The sequence below is a fragment of the Dromaius novaehollandiae genome, chromosome 1 (genome assembly GCF_036370855.1).
Source record: "Dromaius novaehollandiae isolate bDroNov1 chromosome 1, bDroNov1.hap1, whole genome shotgun sequence".
Taxonomy (NCBI): domain Eukaryota; kingdom Metazoa; phylum Chordata; class Aves; order Casuariiformes; family Dromaiidae; genus Dromaius; species Dromaius novaehollandiae.
In genome coordinates, this window is record NC_088098.1 from 156,166,775 (window position 1) to 156,187,449 (window position 20,675).

The 20,675-nt window shown below is 38.7% G+C and overlaps 1 protein-coding gene across 2 annotated transcripts in view; it reads left to right on the top strand.

Moving 5' to 3' along the window:
* Nucleotides 1-14,679, top strand: part of IRS2 (insulin receptor substrate 2) — a 32,880-nt gene extending 18,201 nt beyond the window's left edge. For both annotated transcript variants that reach the window (XR_010386785.1, XM_026102460.2), the window contains one exon: nucleotides 12,285-14,679. Coding sequence is in view for 1 of the 2 variants with exons in the window: in XM_026102460.2 (XP_025958245.2) it covers nucleotides 12,285-12,289 (5 nt within the window). In the remaining variant the exon portion in view is untranslated. The remainder of the gene's footprint in view (nucleotides 1-12,284) is intronic.
* The last annotated feature ends 5,996 nt before the right edge of the window (nucleotides 14,680-20,675 follow it).

Here is a 20,675-nt window from a genome sequence, read left to right on the forward strand (position 1 = left end):
TGAGAGCTCTGGTAATTACAGAATAAAGTCCATAATGTGCTCTGGAGTTAGCAATATTGTACACAAATGATATTAATTTTTTGTTGTTCTAAAAAGTGTCTTTGAAGCTTTGAGAAAATGCTATGAAAGCATACTGCTTTGAGAGCATAGTATCTTTCATATTCAAATGATAAGCAAACAAGCTTTTTTTTTACTTAGGGAAGCTCACATATTTTGTACCTAAGGTCTCACAGTTAAGACAACAACGCATATTTTGTTGTTTTTCAAGCTGAGATTCGTCGCATGTCTTAGGGTAGGTAACTTGGCATTTTATATTCACATTTCTTAGCTACTCTTCTTAAAAGTGAAGCTTTGGCATCTATTTGCCCTAGCAGAGCTGATGAATATAGGCTTGTTTCACTTTATGTCTCCAGGTAGCTGGTTAGATAAGGAGGATTCAAGAGGCATTCAGTGGAGCTAGGAACAACCTCATTCATTCAGTACAACTTGTGTTTCTTGCTTGAGGAAGAAGTAAAATGTCAGTAAGACAGAGGTTATTCTTCTGCATGCTTTCCACCTTCACAAATTAGTTTATGACCAACTTCCAGTTCTTAAACTGGTGTTCTCAGGAGATAAATTTTAAACACCAGAATTACTTTTCAAAACAGTTTACTGAGCTTTTCCCCTTGCTTTCAAATGGAGTATCAGTTAGCTTCCAGGTGTGATATGTGGATGGATTTTCATGATGCCAATGTGCCAAAAATACCTCCTCTCCTTTCATATCTTAACAAAACACCAGCTTCTGTAGGCAATACAGTCCATATCAGCTTCAGAAAGAAGTGCTACTTCATCTAGAGATCAAATTCAGAGCACATTTTAAAGGAAGTTACAGGTGCCCTTTAAACAAAGTCTGTTTTTAAAAAATGCAACATAAAAATAACTTTTTTATTATTTCTCATAAATGCAATTAATGCAGGGAAGGATACAATCTAATTTGCAAACAAGAAATTTAAAAATATATTCTTTGAGTCATCCTTTTGCATGGATTGCTAGGGGGTTTTGCCTGTTTATTGAAAGAATAGTATGAAAAATCTGCTGGGGGATAATGTTAGCCAGAGAATGGTTATTGTCAAGGCGATTTTGTGGCTTGCTCAGGAGCGATAGGTACTAAGGCTCAGTTTGACAAATGTGTTGACTTCAACAGGGATTAGACACCTCACTAAATTTGTGAATCTTCCTTTAAGATGATAACCGCAGTGCCATGTTTAGCTGCCAGCAAGCATACGTTCTAATGAAGCTAACAAGAGCCTGTCTCCATGTCTTTAACTGTCCATCTCAAGTACTTTCATAAACGTTATCTTGAGAGATGACCATAGCCCACTGTGTACCTGAAAAGAAGATAAGGCTTTTTGATTGTTTTGATTGTTCTCTGTGGAAGTACTATAAAGTATTTGCTGAATTCTTTTGGTTCAGGGCAGGATCTCTCTCCCAAATCCCATGTCTGAACTGGGGGACCAGGAGCATTTTCTAGCCCCTGCGTTCATGACGTGTACTCCCGTCACCCTCTGGCTTCATGCTGAAAAAGGGCCCAGATTTGCATCATTTCCCAAACCCCATCCTGTCTCCTGATACTCCTTGTGGTGGGTTGGGGGGAAAAAACAACCCCAGAGGGCAAGGGGGAGCCCCTGAGCGCTCCGGGAGTTCCCTGGCTGCTGCTCCTGGTCTAACAGATTGGGGCTGCAGAGCTATCAGTGGAGCCCCCTGCCTTGTTTTGGTACCGCCATAGTCTTTTTGAGTGTCTTCAGTTATGACTGGTTTCTCTCTATATAAAACTATTTCTAAGGCGGGATTTTTAAATTTTCATTTTGGGTTATATAGATTATATGCATAAATGTTTGTAAAATAGCAGCTGTAATACTCTAATGAGCAGAGAGAGAGCTAAAAATGTATTTGACCAGCTATAAACTAAGTTTATTTCTGACCTTTTGAACTATAATTTTCCTGCAGAAGTATTTTAAAATCTTAAAAAAATATTCACAGATCTAAACAGGTTCTCATCTCTGTGTTAAGAAGTGCATCCCTGACAGCACGCTGAACCTGGTGGTTGCTGGTTGTTAGGTTTCATGAGCATATCGCAAGCCAATGACCCTCTGTAACTTTTTCTACTTGGAGGAAAATCTGCTGGTTATGGCTTGAACTGTAGATGTGGAGCTGTGCTCCTTATGCATGATGAACTGATAAAGTTTGTTTTGTTTTTGTCTTTATTTCCACCCTGTCATGAAAGAGTTGGAAGTGGTCTGGCAACAAGTAAGAATATGTTTTTGCAAGATTATATTATATAGCTTTTTCTGACAAGTTTAGTCTTTTCATAGTATTCTCCTCCCCAAGCACTTTTTTGGAGTGTTTTATTTTCAGTTCTTTTTTTATGTGTTGCTAGTACAAGTATTTAATTACTAACAGGCACAATACATTTGATAACAACTCATAATCACAATTTTCTTCAGTTAAATTAATTCACTGTGATTAGGAGAGAAATATATTCTCCTTATGTGCATGCACAGTGCCTGGAACTGCAGGCTCCATTAATAGAGATTTCTAAGCACAACGAAAATATAAAAAATACAGAATGTATAAAATTTAAAATCCTTTAAAATAAGGAGACTCTAGCTTTATTAATGTAAATATTTTAGTTTTTTGATACAAAGTTTATATATGATAGAAGGAGTTAATAAAGGCAAAAGATTAAGGGCGTAACCTGATTTGTGCTACTGTATTAACAAGTGGACTAGTAGGGACATATTTTTAAAAGAACAGGGGTAATATTACGCACAATGAGATTAATCGCTGAAGTGACATATTTAGCTATTTAAAGATTCTCAGTAAATGATACTTCAAAAGATTTGAAATTGAGAAAACAAACTGTTCTTACTTTTTTTATAAGCTCCAAAGCACATCAGCTTATTCTTTCAATGTGAGAAAAGGATTCTAACTTGGTCTCATGAAAGAAAGGCTTTAAACAGTTGGACAGAATAAGCCTCAAAAAAAAAAAAAAAAGAGAAAAAATATCTTATTTGTGTTAATATATTGGGAAGGGCCTGGTTAAAATCATAATAAATTGTAGACGCTATCTATATGTCAAATATTGAGAACCCATTAGGAAACTACGAAAAAAGAAAATATCTCTTTTTCACCTGTTTTTTCAGTCTTGTAAGACAATGTTTTAAGTCAGTGGGCAAAATAAATGAAATAGTGACCTTTGTTGAGAAACACTGGACATCTGTAGATACTTTTTTTTCTTCTGATAGGGAATTTCCTTTTCCTCCCTTTACCACCATCCATATATACTGTGTAACTGACTTTCCATCAAAGCACTAGAAACCTTTTCAGGTTACATACAGCATAGTTTTGCTTCTCTCAAGAATTCTGCAGAAAATGTTGGCCAGTTGTACAGAGCTTTTCTTCCCAATTTTGCAGGATTGCGTGGAAATGTTTGGGAGCTATGTTCTTCAGTGTTTATACTGTGCTCTCAGATTGTAGATAGGAAACACCCGTATGGGAGAGTTGCAGTTCTGTTGCTGAGTGTCTCGATATGTAGAATAAATGAAGGACATTGTGCAATGATATTTGGCACAGTGACTCTTAACTATACAGGGGATTAAGACCTTGTTGGGGACATTAAGCTAACGTGTGGAAGGTTCAGAACCAACAAAAGGAAATTATTCTTCTCACAGCATGAAGTTAAGGTTTGAAGCTCCAGGCTACCGGATGCTAAAAGTTTCCAGGAGAGGCTAGACACAGTGGTCCTTGATCTGTATGCTATTGGGGGCTGGATGAGTATTAGGGAAGTATCTCTGTATTGTCTTGTTCTTACACTCTTGCTTAGGCTTCTGCTTTTAACCACTGTTGGACACAAGAAACTGGGCTAGAGGAGTCCTTAGTCTGCTTCCGTATGGGTGCTCTTGTGTTACATTGTTCATTTCACTTCATGGTTTTTAGGAGGGGTCTTTTGGTCTCTTCTTTGGGAACATGACACCTGTGACTTCTTGCCCAGCTTTCTCTCTCTCACTCCCCTATGACTAACTGATTCACAAAAGTGATAACAGGAAAGATTTCTAGAAAAGCATTGATACGAAACAGAAAATCATTTATTAAAATGTTTTTCTATTCCACCACCAGATGCTCAGAGTTGTAAGTGAGGATATGACAACAAGAGAAAGCAGTAGGATAAAGATTGCCCAAGAAATTGTTTCTTTTTTATGTCTCTGAGGCTGGGTTGTTTGGTGTTCATTTACATCATACCTACCTACCATCCATGCCAGATTGTTCCTCTTAGCCTTCCCTGCTTTCTCTCTTCCTTCCTTCACTCCCCGTATTTTTCTCCTGTGCCAGAATAAGGAATCTTCAGCATTTGCTGCTTCAGCAACGACATCATGGTTCAAGAAGGCTTCTTCAAGAAGCATCTCCCTGGACACGTATCCTACAGTGAAAACCTAAGAGCTGTAATAGTCAGCCTAACATTTAGTGTGTGACCACCCAGTGAGTTTAGATGCCAGGTTAGAAGCATAAATGAGGCATATAATGCGAGGGGTATTTCAGTCCAAATGGCAAGCAGTCCAAAAGTTGGTTTGCAAAACTCACAGGTAGTTGGTTGTGAAAGCTGAGGAGAGCCTTGTGTTTTAAAACATGCCACTCTGAAGATAAATATCTTCCTTTAGGACAGAGGGATGCTCCAGTCTCCATACAGACTTTGTAAACCTGAAACCTCTTTCGGTATTGGGTGCCTAAGCCCTTTTGTCAGTGATGGAGGCAGGGATCAAAGAGCGCCTGGAAGAAGTGTTTTTGTTCCCCTGACCGCAATATTTCAGTGGCTAGACCAGTCACCCAGTACTGACCTGCATCCATTACCTTTCTGCCTGAAAATATCTAAATCCTCTTTCCCCCGCTTCCCACCCCTAGCATGTTTTAGCCATATATTCTGTGGCAGAGTGCTCTCATTCTTCCTTACTGAAGCAATTTTAATGGAATAATTAGATAACCCATTGTAGTGGAAAGGCAGAGTGAACATGGCTTCCACAACTTATATGCGTCTTTATCCCTGTTTGATGAATATTTAAAAGTTTATTATGAGTAATTCTTCAATTTATTCACTGGAAAACATTGCCTTTTTTTTTCCCAGGTGAGAGAAAAAGCATGCTTTCAGCTTTTTGAGAGCACTCTGGCATTGTGTGTTTAGGCATGTGGATGAACATAACCCAATGGTTTAGGAGCAGCTATTGGACATCAGCATTGGACACCGCTGTCTAAAATGGCTGTCACTTTCTCACTTGTGGATCCAACCTGAAGTCTGATTCTGCTTTTTCTTTTTTTCCCCTGCCATCTATCTGAAATAGGTCCACCAACATTGACGGCATTTCAGTAGGCAGTGTGTGAGACTAGCAAGCTACACCTGTGCGAGCTCTCCTTTCTTGTCAGACCTTGTTACCCCTGTTAATGACTAGCAGTATGTAGCAGAAGAGGGACAAATGGTATGTAAGCGTGTGTTTAAAAGGATATGCTCTCTGCTTTTAAGATGAATGCTAGGTCATACTCCTCACAGACTCCGTGATCTTTCATAACTCTTACTCATTTAATCCTAACGTAGTATATAAAATAGAGCAGATGAACTGTTGCTTAGGAGTGCCTGTTTCTTTCCATTGCCTGTAAGAATCTAGTTATCCCAGCTCCTCACAGGGTGACTGGGTCGGAGGTGCAGAGGACATTGTAGATGCCTGAAGTTAGTTGAGAATATCACCCAACGTACCTATGCTGCAGGGGCAGACATGCTAATTCGGTCATTTGGGTTGTGTCTGAGAGGGTGGGGTTGGTAGGTTGTACAATGTATTAGTCACAAATCCCTTCCTCTCTCGCCCTTCGTCACTTACAAGGCGAGTATGTTGTTTTGCAAAAATTTGGTCTCTCATAGGAAACTTCCAGCCTCGCTTTGTATGCAAAGCAGTGTTACTAAAGTTTGCTTATTGCCATTAATCTGTTCTTGGGAAGACTTCTACCCCCTCACTGCCAGAAGGATCTGTAAAAATCGAGCCAACAGTCTAACTGAGACCATGTTTCCAGTGTTCTGGTTTTGCGTCTTCCTTGAGAGGGAAATAGAGTGAGGGCTTGTAGGGTGGGAGGCAGTTGCAGTTGCATGGTAGTGGCCACAAACCAAGGGCATGACTTCTTTTTCCACTATGGCTAAATCCTGAACAAGTGAACTGTAGAGTGGCTCTTTGGCTGGCTGTCACAGACTAATCTTCCCAGTGGCATATTTCCTATATACTTTCCACATCTTCTACTTTGTGTTCTTCCCCTCTTGTAAACTCCCAGTGGAAGGCCAAAAGGACTAACTTTTTTTCTGATGTTTTGTTTGCTCAGAGAAAGCCGCTTGACTTTGTTTAATTTCATTTAACGTTTTTAAACAGTAGTGTACCCTGGTTGCAAGGGAGAGGGTAATTGAACAAATTTCAAATAGTGCTATGTTGGGGGTTTTTTGCTTAATTTATTTTATTCCTAATCATGGGATTAAGTCACATCTATACAAACTTATTTAATGGTATACAATGGCTGTAGCTCTGAAATTAAGAGGTGTAATAGCAAATGTATTAAATTAATCCTGGAAAAATGAGCATGTCTAGTTTCTTAATTTCAAATTCAAAGTGCCTATTTTTGTTACTATTGATATGGGAAATGCATTTCTGGACCAGCACTTTAGCTATAAATTCATTCTAATGGCATTTGTAAGTTTAATCCTTTATTTTCCACATAATTACATTTTAATGTTTAGTTATTCATACTACAAAATCTATGAGAACCTTGACAAAATGATATTGAAATGCAAATTATATCAAATTCTGAAATCAACTAAGCATAGTCCTCATTGTCGTGTGTACGTCTATTGTAGACTCAGTTGCTTGTACTCTAGTGAAAGATGACAGTGATAATAATTTTGGTATGCGTGTAAATATATGGCATTAAATACAACTGTCCTTGATTTTAGTATCTTTGGACGAAACTTGATACTCATTATGAATTGTGGGAATTTGTCCACGCCACCAGATGAACATTTTATTCTCCCATGTGTGTGCTGGAGAAAAAAAAAATGTAAGTGCTGACACACAGCATCTTTTTCAAATGATCTGGTGGTTTGTTTCCCACTTCAAAAGATAGTATCTTTCTCCTTCTTTATATTAATGCAATTCAATGCATCTTATGATTTTAACTATTTGATTCAAGAGTTAAAAGTACTGTAAAGCTCATCTTAATGTAGGCAGCTGTGTCCACCACATCCCTGCTTTGCTTCTTTGAAGAAATTCAGTAATTTTTGTTATTGGTCGTGAAGAACCTATATTGACCTGGTGCCCACTTCTAAATTCATAAAACAACAACAAGAACTTCCAAATAACATTCTGTACTGTTTCCCAGTGAAATAACAAACCAAAAGAGTATAGTTAGTTAGTGGCCGCATGTCTCAAATTCTGACTAACCATGACTTGTTTTGAAAAAAAAACAAAAACCCCAAAACATGTCATCTTAATTTCATGGCTTAACTTGTTTATCCCATCAAACCTGGAGGCATTTTGTTTTGGATTGATATTATTCGTGGACTTTTTAAACTGTTACAGCATACTAGTTTATGTTTTGCTGTGAAGTGTTGCTAGGGAAAATGTTCTACCTGCGATGATGGCCAAATGCTGCTCTATTTGGTATAAGCAGTCTTACTGAATGGCATTCACATTCCCTGGAGTTACTTGTGAAGACCCGTAGCTAAACACATGAGTTGTTCAGTTATCCTTAGTAGGACTACCTGTGTGCTTAATACTAAGTGTATTATTCAGTAAATTGCTTAGTGATGATAAGAGCTAAGTCAGAATTTGGCTCCCATTGTATATGCTGGGGAGCAGGAGGGCTGGGGTCTTGCTGGGAAGCTGGGCCGTGTGTGTTTTCCCTGCATCTCCGTCTCCCATTAGAGACAGTGATTTTACAATGTGCATGTACGCATGTGAGTAAAGAAGCACTTGGCAACTGCAGTTCAGACCATCTCCCACTGCTGTGGGTACCACGTAGGCGCCAGGTTATCACCACCAGGACGCGCGTTGCCTTTCCTCCCTCCCCGCATGCATCGTGATGCCGCCTGCCTCCCTCCTCCACTCGTTGTCTGATGCTGACTGTTCTTGGCACAGGGGAGGTGTTGCTAAGGTGCAGCAGCATAATCCATACATATGCTTGTAAACCTATCTCCTGTCGCATAGCCAGGCAGGTACAACGTGCCGAACTCCAGCGAACCAGTGGGTAGTCGGAGCCGTGCAGCTGCCCGGCTGGCTGGCCAGCTGGGGACGCTTGCTTTTTCTGGCCGGCCAGCTGCCTCGCCTGGAGCTGTGCTTTGCTTCCAGGTGCCGGGGGCCAAAGACATTTCCCTGTGGACGGGATTCAGTTGCTTGGGCTGTAGCGTCTAATGGCCTGGCCCGGAGCCTACAAACGTAGACGTTCTTAACCTTCAGATTCAGTTATATCAATAGGATTGCTCTTCCAGGAAAAGTTAGTTAGCAGGATCAGAGCCTTAATCGATTTGGCAGGCGACGTGGGGAGGGGAGACAAAGGGACAAAGCCGTGAAGCGATTCGCCTAAAGTCACAACACAAGCCAGGAGCAGAGCGGGGTATTCCAAGTCCAACGCTTTATCCGCTCTAACGATCGCGCTGCCAGTTGAATAAATTTACTGGTTATGAATAACCAGCAACATGTTTTGCCATGAGCCACATGAATAGCTGTTTCTGTTTGTATGCGTGTAAGCAGATGAGAATTATTTTTAGGAATTAAGAAAATCCTTATTCATTGCTTACTGACTTTGAAAATTAATAAGCAGACTGGATCTTCTTTAATTGACTAACTGTTGTATTCTCTTCACAGTATATTTAACGAGTGAATATTTACTAGCTTTCTAGCAATTTTTATGTGCGTTATCTGACCTATTCCACAAGCAGCACTAGTGGGATCAGATGACTTCAAGTTGTTTTGGAAACTCAGGACTAATGATGGATGTTTTCTTAATAATACCCAAAAAACATTTAGAGGAAACTTCTGCATTGAAACAGTATTATATTTTGTATTTTGATTTGTGTTTGTCTCTGTGGGATGATGCTATCAAAAAGCATATTCATGTCCCATATGAATTTTGTTTAGCCCCTGCATAGAAACAGTGTATCCTTGTTTGGGTTATTGTCATAGATTAGATATTTAAGTGCCGTGTTGACATGAGATAGATGTTAGTGATATTAGATTAATAGCCATTAAATGAAAGATATTAGGGGCTGAAGTAAAAATTAGTGATATTGACATAAATTTTCTTCTTATTTTATCTTTAGCATAAAACTTGCAATTTATTTCTTAAAAGTAGGCTTCCTGTGAAGCTGACACTGGTATTATCTGGTTTATGTGGTAGCAGTAGTTATTTTTCATTTCCTGATTTAAAGTTTATTCAAGACCTGATTCAAGCCTCATTGAAGTCAGAGAAAATTGTTTCACAATTGAAGATTACTTTTGGACTAGTTTAAGACTATGGGTCACCACTGTAGACTCTTTGAGTGATATGCTCATCATAGGGCTGTCCTAGGCTCTTAGGCTTATGCTCACAGTCCCTATTGTCCGCCGACAAAACTGCGAGATCTAGGTTTGGAAGTGCTTTGAAGCATGGACTGCTTCACCTTCACCAGTTTACTTCTGTCCGGAAAGTACCTGTTGTGCAGTCAGGGCAACAGCAAAATTACTGAAGTGCTAATAATTCTTGCTATTGACCATCCTTGCCTGACATATTTCTTGAAAGTATATGTTTGTGTTCTTTGCGTGCGCAAAATCTTTCCCTCTGATTTCTCCATTTGAGCACATGATTTATTTATTTATTTATTTATTTATTAAACTTTATTTGGCTTTCACCATCATGTGGTCACTTTGATGGAGTGGTAACCTAAATTCAGTCAGTGGGTTGGCTTCCATTTGGAACAGAAAAGCAGTAACGCAGCATCACGATGTATTCTCAATCTCTCACTTGTTTGCCTACATAAAGTGCACACATCCTGCTTCCCTGGACAAAAGTTAGAACAACATGGCTTGTTAGGCAGTTCTTCCCCAAAAGAGGGATCTCTGCTCTCTTCCGAGAGCTGTCCATATTGCCACGTGTTCTCCCAGACAACCTTGGTGGATGATGCTTTCTGCCAAGGCAATAATTTTCTTTTGATTCCAAACTCCAGATTTGAAGAAACACTTTGGGGGCATAGTTTCATGTTATGGGATCATCACCATCCTTGCCAGCTGGATTTACAGCTCACCACCAGCAAAAAAGAGAAATTTCACTGACCCTCCCTCCTTTCCAAGTCCTCCTCCTTCTTTCTTGGCTTTCCTACTACTCCCTCAGCTCCTTCTTCCACTTGTATGCATCTTCCCCTTCTCTCCTACTTCCAGTTTGGGGGCTCCTTCAGTTGCATCATAAGCCAATCAAGTTCTTAGTTTGAAAAATAAAACAACAAAAGCAATTTTTTTTGAAGTTTGAATGGGTAGAATTGACTTACTGTCTGATCTGAAAAGTGGCACCGAGTAAATGGCAAGGAACAGGAAAGAGATAGGAAGGTGAGTGGGGGCAGTGACATATTTTCCTTTTGGTCTTGGCAAACTATTAATTCATCTTACGCTGTATCATGAAACCAAATCCTAAGTAACATCTCAGTAAGCTGATCATATAGTGGCTCCGACTGGCTTTGACAGGTCATATTCATTAAGTAAACCTTAGCTGTGAAAGATTTGATGGCAATTTAGTAATTCTCTCATTCTTGCCAAGATATGTCAGCCTTTGATTTTGTATGGTTTTGAAGAAAATCCTTTGTATTGGTTTATGAGGAGCTTATATGGATGAAAATTTGGTGACATAAATACTACACTTCCTTTGACATCTTGGTTTCATATATAATTTCATGTTTGGCTTTTATGGTCCCCAAGTAATTAAAACTATACATGAATGCTGACTTGTGCATTCTTAATATTATATCCATACCATGACAAAGCACTAGTCAAAATTAATATGTTATGTCCTTTACAGACCTTTCAGAATAAAAATGCTATTTCCCAAAGTGTTCCAAATAACTTTAATTTTCAGGAAAACTTTTGTAATCCATTTTCAAACTAGAGTTTTCACCTAATTCGTAAGCTTGGGGTCAATAAGAAACATCAAAAAATTACTATGAACTATTAAATGAATGAGACACTGTTAATAGCACTTGACATGAATGTAATCTTGCAGCCCGAGATTATATCAGGATATGACACTTTGTTGACATCTTTCAAATTGAGGTGTCAGTGTTTTTTCAGTTAAAATTTATAGACTCTTGAGTGTTTTGATCACTATTGTTTATGCATTTCTTCTTTTTAAATATTATAGCAAACTGGAAAAGTCTATATGAGCAAAGTGCTAAGGAAATCTGATTTTTAATGGCCACATTAACAAGCCATCTTAATATTGTGAGTTTATCAATATGGCCATGTTGCATTATGGCAGTGGCACACATTTTCCATTAATTCTTTGCAGTGGAAAAAATACAAAGTGGGTTGGCTGGGTACTTTAAAATAGGACAGGTTGCTTTATAATGAACTGTATAATTCACCTTGTCTCTTTAAAGCAGCTTTATAGACCGTAATCTGAAGAAGATTCCTTCTGTTTGCTCACATACCTGCTTTTTTACTTTATGGAATAATAGTTATTTAGTAAATGAGATAGCTAAATTAGAGGGTTACACCCTTATACACCCTGTTTACATTTTTTTAGAAGAATCTTTTCCTCAATACAAAACAATTTGAAGAAACTCTTGTTTGTAATATCTGGAGATGGGCAGTCTTTGATAACACCAAGGCAAAAAAACAGTTGAATTGGTACCTGCTTTCTGCGATGTCTTTTTCTGTGCTATTGATACAAACCAGTGAGGGTCACAACTTGAACTTGGGGTGCGGGGTTTAGGTTTCCTTACTAATTCTGTCTTCCCTGTCTTGCTAGTTTGAAGGACAGCAGCCAGAAAGTTCTCTAGAAATGAAGTACTATTTGATTGGGAAGAACTCCCTTTACTCTCTTTGTAAAGCTTGTGATGTATGCAAATATAAAAGCAGTTATTCCACAGCTTTTCCATGAAAACCCATCTGAATAAACTCCTTATGGTATTTTTGTATTGTTTAAATCATCAGTAAGAATTTTTGTTGCAGCTTGTATTGACTTTCTTTCATTTTTCTTTTCAGAATGAAGGAGTTAGTTTTATCACCATGACCTCAAACAACAGAGTACAACATTCAAAGAAGCTGCTCGGCAATTTTTTTTTTTTTTTTTTACAGAAGCTGCTTAAGGTTTACTTTTTGTTGTTGTTATCGTTGGTCTGGACAGTTACTTAACTTTCAAACTGTTGTGGACTAAACTGTACAACAAATCTGCAAGGAAGGGAAAGCAACCTAACTCATTACCTGTTGTTGGCATCTACAGTACCATTTTGCTGCTGTTTTGACAGAAGTTCAAGATGTTCTTTAGCTAGTTGGAACTTTTCTGCCGGCCTCTTTAACTACTGGCCAATGCCTTCATTTCCTTTTTCTGCAAAGACAAACTGTATTTATTCTTTGGCATATTAGGAGATTCTGTAACACCTGCTAAAGCAGCAAAATCTGGTATTTACTGGCATAATTTCAAGCCTATCACAGTACTACCTCAGTTCAAAGTAAAGCCGGATTTGCGGTGTCGGTGTGCAACAGGACCTCCTGTATCTCCGTGCTGAGTCTCTCTCAAGAACAGTCATCAGCCTTACTGAACTTCTAACGCGTACAGCTGCAGGGTGGTTCTGAATCCCTAGCTGCAGTGTTTACTTATCAGACAAAGCCTGACGTGGGCACTAAAAAGTCTAAAATAAGATAAAACTCCGTGCATCGGACTTGGACGAAGGATTCAGAATAGTTAAAATGTGTAACTTAAGCAACATAAGTTAAAAACATCAAACTGTATTGGGGGTATCTCTCTTTACCTTTGACACACTTGTTTTATCCTCTCTATGTAGGTGTTTATGTAGGTACTTCAGATTGCAAAAGCCTTTTCTGCTATTTACAAGCTCACTTTTGTCAGCTAACCCTGTTCTTAGCTGCATTTCTCGTAACCAAAAATCCACATAGGCATGCTAGGAATGCAGGGATGATAATGGGTATTGGACAGATTGAAGCGCTAACGTTAACACAGTATTATCTTGCCATCTAGAAAGTCCTGATACTTGCCTTCTACCACAAAAGCGTCATTGCAGCTACAGGCATTATTACAGGGGAAAGAAGAAACATTGCAGTCACTTAGCCAGAGTTCTTTTCAAGATGACCCATGTGTCACGTTCCCTGTATTCTGAAAATACAACTGATATGGTGGCTATTGTCACAAATGTCATATACAGCTGTTGCATCGGACTAGCAGAATGTCATGTCACCTCATTTCTCCATTGGTAAATTTGTTGAAGAGTTCATATACATTTTAAGGGTACCTCCCCAGTGCCTGCTCTGATAGTCATGTAAGTATTACTAGGTTTTCTGGGTTATGTGAGGTTTTTTTTTGAAAATCGTTGTGCTAAGTGGAACCTGTACATCACTCTTAACAATGCATTATCTTTTGGGATTTTTTTTCTATAAGGAAGACGAGAGTCAATGTCTCACAAATATAATGAATGGCAATGCAGTCTTCCTGCTTACATGCTGAATTTTTAGAACTGAGGATTGTATTACAAGACAAAGATGAATGTAAACTAATTCCTTCCCTACCCCATGGCACACTTTATTTTTCAGTGTAATTTTCTGGGGTTTTAAATCACAGCAATGCATAGGCTGTACAATATTAGATCTAAAAATCAATTTAAATATCTAATTTATCTGTTTGGGCTTTGGGATTCTTTTTAATAGCACTAAAAAAGGTTCTAAAACATTCTAAAATGCTGCTTGTTCAGTTCTGGAACTAGAAAAACAAATACAGTTGATGACATTTTTTGTCAGCCCCTCCCTACCCCCCTTGCCACACACACAGTAGCACTGAATGTGGTACCTGCTGAATACAACGTTTTGACTTCTATTTTGAAGTAGCCCTCTGTACCAATTATGGAGTCATGCCACTAAAACAAATGGCTATTATGCATACAGCAACTTCAAAACAAAAACTTGACAATGTAGTCAATTCTTCTCTATCCTGTATATTTCACAAAGGCATATGCAATACTTACATTCTTAATTTAGTTTACAGAATGGAACCAAAATGTATAAATGTTATGTTTGCTAAAACTTCACAATGTATATTGGGTCTTTGTACATTTTGCCTGACTTACCTTAAATTTAAAATATTTTTTGCTATATAACCAGTTATTAAGCAGTGTTTTCTTTATGGGTATGTATTGTTTCTGGATATCAAGATGTTAAATATATTTCTTGCTATTGTGATATGACAAGAGACTTAACTTATCTTGCGGTGTCTTCCAATGTACACGCTGTATATAAGGATAAATGTGATGCTGCTGGAGACCAGAATAAATGGAACTAGAGTAGTGTATTGTATTTAGTCTGTATTGATCATGGATGCTCTCCTTAATAGCCATATGCAATAAAATACATTATTTATGAAAGGAGTAAAGTATTTGTGCGCCTCTTTTCTCTAGGGGTGGTTGGTTTTTTGGTTGTTGGTATAAAATCAGTTTATTCTTTTCCCTTTAAAGTGAAATACACTTTCTCTGAATAAATCTTACTGTTCTGCAGATCCTTACCTTCTTTCCTTATAACACTCCTGAAAACCAGGCAATTGCTTTAATTTTTTTTTTAAGAATTAAAAAAATCAGTATTATAAAGGCACAATTTATACATTTAAGGAAATAACTAAGAACAGAATTTGGTCCTGATTTTTAATTCCAGCTCAAAAAACTTTCATCCCAACAGAGAGTGAAAAACTGTGGGAGTCCTTCCAGGAGTTTGTTTAGAGGAACGGAACTGACTTTTCCTTTATACTGTATAGTCATTTACACTGGTACAAAGTGAATGGGAACCTAATGCCCTACCTAGGACTAGGCTTTATCTGCTGGCTTTTGTGCAGAGCTTTTGGGGCACAGTGAGGGACGCCAAGGGAACACTATAGTCCAATCTGCTTTTGGTCAGTAGGAATGTTCCCTGTACCCATGTAAATGATCCCTTACAATGTTGCTTGTACTTGCGTAAATGACCCATGTAAGGGTCATTTATTCATGAGAGGAAATTGTGGTTATCTCATGCAGTGAAGCAGACCCCTCTGGAAGTAACCAGAGTCAGAGATCTGTTGCATTACTGTATATATATTGTTCCCGAGAGACAGGTGTTGTCCTTAACAGCTCACAAATTGTATAGACATGTTTCTAAGGGCCTTGAACATGACTATAAAGATCACATCAGCTGCTGTAACACAAAGCACCTCATCTATGAACTTTCCACAGCAAACAAAACCCTTACTGAGGAACATCAGTTCCTGCTATGCCTTGTTTTTCTTCAATGTCATAATAAATGTGTCGGCCATGGAGCATGCTTTGAAAGTCAGTGAATCAGACTACTTCATGTGCAGGGTGGGCAGTAGGGTTTTTCTTTTTTAAAAAAAGTCTGATGTCCCTTTTATTGCACAGTCCTGCTGAGATCTCCTTCACTTAAACAGAGGAGTATCTGAACAATGCACCTTTGTGCAGCACACGTGAGGCCTGCTGGCACAGGAGGAGACCCGATCTCTTAATGTAGCACATTCAAAGTTATTTGGAATGAAATTCAATCTTGGGGCATGTTTTTTGTATTCTCTTGGAAACATCTACCACTAAGTGGGCTAGTACCTTCATGGTTACCTTATGTTTGGGGGAGGGTTGAAGGATCATATTAATACAACTTTGTCTTGAAAGCACAAAAACTTGAATCATTCTGGCAGACTCAGGTTCTTTCTCTGAATGTGGCTCGAATGGAAAGAGCAGACTTGTCTGTTGCTGCAGTAGGATCATCCTGTGGCCGCTGGAATGCCAATATAAGCCACAGAATGAAAACTTAAATCACAAATAATGAATATGCTGCCCAAGAGAGAACATCCAGTTCCTTCTTTTCATCTGTCATCGCCATCTCAGCTGTAGGTTTAGCTAAGGGAGACAAAGGGGGACCCTGTGGATCTCACAGTGCCTACATCCTTAAAGAGATAGAGCACCTCAACTGCTTTGAGATGACTCTGGAGAAATACTTAGAACAATCTAAAAGTATCTTGTCCTTGTCTGTTGTTAACAGGTGTGTGATATGTTATATTACCATAGAACAGGACTCTGTTTGGTAAGACACAGAAATCCAGTGTCAGATTCTCTGGTGTGTTTGATTTCTGATGATCATAGCATAGAGGAAACCTTTGGATACTCAGCTCATCCACAGCACAGTTTTGAGTGGCCAAGGCTGCTTCCAAATTGAGCAACATCTGCACTGACCTGAGGGTGGTGCTCCTAAGTCCTCGTATACTGCTCAAGGACCTCAAAGTAGTCCATGGCTTCCAGGCTCACTGGGAACCTAGGTTTACTTTCTGCAGTACCGAGCACAGGGAAGGGTTTATAGGTATCCTGGTGTCACTCCAGCAAGAAACGAGGCTACTTTGAGCATATACCTGTGCCCTGGAGCTTAGAAGCATTCCCAAATTCTCCAGTTCAGAATGGCTGTGGAGACCACTGTAAAAGGCCACATCTTGCAATAGTCTTTAAATAATCAGTATAGGAAAAGCGAGGTATTTTCTTAGCACTTGTTCCTGCTGTTTAATTTACTCTATATCCTGAAAGATGATGGAAGAGAAAGGGTTCAAATCTAGGTATATTCATTCTGTGCACGTTTGGGAGTATTCTGAGTACGGAAGAGTGGCTCACTTGGCTCAGTCTCTGCCCCTGGAAGAGCCATTGCTGAATAGCATGAAGGGAACAGATTTGGCCTGACATGCAAGTCTTCATGCTCTGTGGGAGGCAAGTCACCTACCAAATATTTTGTGCACCTCCACTGCTTCAGTCTTTCCCAGATATCTTTTCTACCTTGAGAAACTTCAGTCAAATTTTGCCAAGATGTCAAGATACAGTGCAGGACTCACCTTTGGACCTGGCTTTTCCGAGGCAATGAGAGTCTCTGAAAGGATCTGCAAGCAGAGGCTATATTTAATGAATGAGTAATGAATGAGTTTAATGAATGAGGCTTTTTAGGAGCCCTAAATATTAAACTTACAGTTGATAATAGGCATTTCTTATTCAAGGGTGTAATTTGTAACATTTTAGTGGGAATCTGACTTCTGAAAACAGGACTTCTTTGAAGTATCTCAGCAGTTCACCAAAATAATAGGGACATAAGATGTCACCATCCACTTTCGAAAGTATAGATCTCTGTTTTTTATTATTACGATGTGTTCGACCTATGTATTAGACTAAACATATGTTTTATACTGTTTAAATGAGGGATGGGGAAACTACGGCCTGTGGGATGGATGTGACCCATAATGTTGTTTCATATGAGCCATGGCTTCATAAATTTTTTCCTGTTATAATTAGGCAACACAGTGTAACATGTTAAATGTTTTTGAAATTTTTGAAAGTCTACAAACTATGGCAGAAGAGAAGTTTTTGAAACGTCTATTTGATCCTTAGTATTCCTTCACATCATAAAAATGAATCATTAAAAATAAACTGAGTTTAGAAGCTATGTTTAGAAGACGAGGAGTCCTACTGACAAAATACTAGCTCTTACCTGAAGAAGAGGATAAAAAGGGAGGAGGCAGAGGATGGAATTAGGCACACCTTGAAACAACCATTAATATGAAAATCAGGGAGTCTAGATAAACAAATAGGATTCCCCTATTTGGAATCAAGCTTGTTGGAGATGGACTGGTGAAATGAAACTCCCACATTTGGTGGGAATTGAAATAATACCCTGTCTCAACCTCTGGAATTTCTGCTACTGCTCCTAAAAATAACTCCTCCTGATTAAGTGAGGATCCTGTCTGAAAATGTGGGTGTATCCAACAGTGCAGTTATTACTTCCCTATTCATTTGGGGATCAGAAATTCATCATGGATAAGCTTCATCAGAAATTCATTCTGGATAAGCTTTATTACAGGTAAACATCAAGGCTGACTGTTCTACTTTACACAATTCTGACAATGGGAATTTGGCCTAAGCAAGAGGGTCCAGACTGAGATCTTGCAACATGACTTAGATTTTCCTAAAGCAAACGTCCTTATGTGTACCCTTAATTCAAAATATCAGATCAAATGGTCAAACGTGTGTATAAAGAAACATCTCAAACCAGAATATTTTTGTGTGAAAAGTCTGACATTAAAACAGCAGAGTTTGCATTAATTCTTGTTCTAATGCCCCTAATTCCTTAAATAAGCAAAGAAACAAACTCCCCTCATCCAGGCATGATGGCTTTTTAGATGAGGCTGCATAGTAAATGACTGTCCAAAAGCCTCACAGATGTTCCCTGTAAGGTCTCCCAGGTATAATCTAAAGTTGTGGTGCTACAACATACTGCAATCCTATTTGACAGAACAGCTACTCCTGGAAAAAAATACATATATATATATGTGTGTGTGTGTGTGTGTGTGTGTGTATAATTTCTGTAACATCAGCCTTAAACTGGCAACTGACCTGATTTAGAAGCAGATGCTGAAGAGAACTGAACTGGTGAGATTGGTTACTCTCAGTTAAAACTCAGGTCGTTTGCTCAAGAGTGCTCTTATCCAGTTAAAGACAAAGCTAATCATTGAACATCATGATTTTACCCCTCCAAAAAACAAAACCATGCCATGATTGACTTTTCTCAGAGTCACGGACAGTGTCATTTCCTATCAGGAGGCAGCATGCACACTTTCAGGAAGACGAATCCTTCCCGCATGTTACAGGATAGCAGTAATTCCAGTTTGACGACCAGGGCTCAGGCACGCTGGGGGGGGGGCTCCCTACCGGGGCTCCCGCAGCTTCCTTGGGCCTCCGTGCTGAGGCTGGTTGACATGACAGAGCAGCCTGTTCTGATCAAACCCTTCAGACAAGTGTTGTCATCCTGAAAAAGGACCAGAAAGTGCGGGATGGTGTACTATGCCATTTCTTCAGCTGTATGATAAAAATACCTGTGTATATAAATGTGTATATGCTATAAACAAGCTGTGGAGATAAGGGAGGAATAAGGGATACAGCAACTACACCACCATATCTATCATTTTACTTAATCTTTCCTGGTGATAACTGTGAGTTATTTGCTCCTTTCCTATGGAGCAGTACTTACCTCAAATTATTTGCCATGGCATTTGCCATGGGATAAGCGTATAAACACAGGTTAGCTATCCTGGTGTGGAGCCAGGGAAGTAGTTCACACTGAGCTCACCCATAGTAAGATCACCCTGATCACCTACAAGTACTCACCAATTGCCCTTCTAATGCTGCCAATTTGTAGTATAAATACCACAAGCTGTTGCACAAAGATAAATCCTGGGGCCACAGTCTTGGTGGCTGCAGATTAGGAATGTGCATTCATGATGATTTGCATCATGAATTGCATTCATGATGATTTACTACAACTGAAGGTCTGACTCAGAGGTATTTGGGAGGTTGTTTGGGTATTTTGATATATATATATTTTAATCCTTATGTCCTGTGAAGGCCTTTTATGTTGTAGTAGAAGTTTGCCAAAGATGTCTTTGAGCAGTACCTCAAGAAATGTAATTATAGTCATTTATTTATTATGTCTATTGAACTATTGTATATAAATATCTTGATTTTTAAGTGGGATACACTCAGAACTTTTTTTTTTGCTAGAATGCCAGATCTCACAACGACTGCCCATTTTCTCAAGGCTAAAGTGCTTTTAAATGACATTTTTTTTGTTCCTGTTCAATGTGTCAGTGCAAGCAGAGAGGAATTTCCATGGCCAATCTGTGCTTTTAGCCAATGAATCAATAAAGCAATCCAATATTAATTTCAGCTGCAGGTAAATGAATGTTCCTCCAAGGATTGCAGAAGAGTAAAGGTTAAAATTTCATCTTACTTATCTAAAAAACAAATATTGAAGTAATTCGACTTTGAGTAGTCTTTTCTTGGTAACAGACTGACAAAAGTGAAATAATATTTTTCCTTTCTGCCTTTGACACAGTATGATCAATATCCCAGTACTGGATTCTTTATTATTATTATTATTATTATTAATGAATAATGATTCTAATATTTCCCAGGAAACACTTGGACAATATAAACATTTTATTACTTTATTGACTTTGTCTGTATTTCTCAGAAGTCAACAGACCGCATGATTTTTCTGTTCTAAAGGAATAAAGAAAATGAGATTTATAATTGAGCAGCTCTAGTCCGGTTCCTTCAAAAACAGAATAGCTGTACTGCAAAGAAGTTCAAGGTACCATAATTTTCAGTTTGTAAACCTGCTCTTTTCTTGTTTAACAAGCACATTTGTTGTGTGATGTACCAGGAGAACTACACTGTGATCTTCCTTGTTCATTTACAGAATCATAGATTAGAGGAGACATCCAGGGATCATGGTTAGAAGAACCTGTTTATGTTTGGACTTGCCTTTAGACATGCCCCCAGCCTGTCCTACTAGAAATTATAAGTT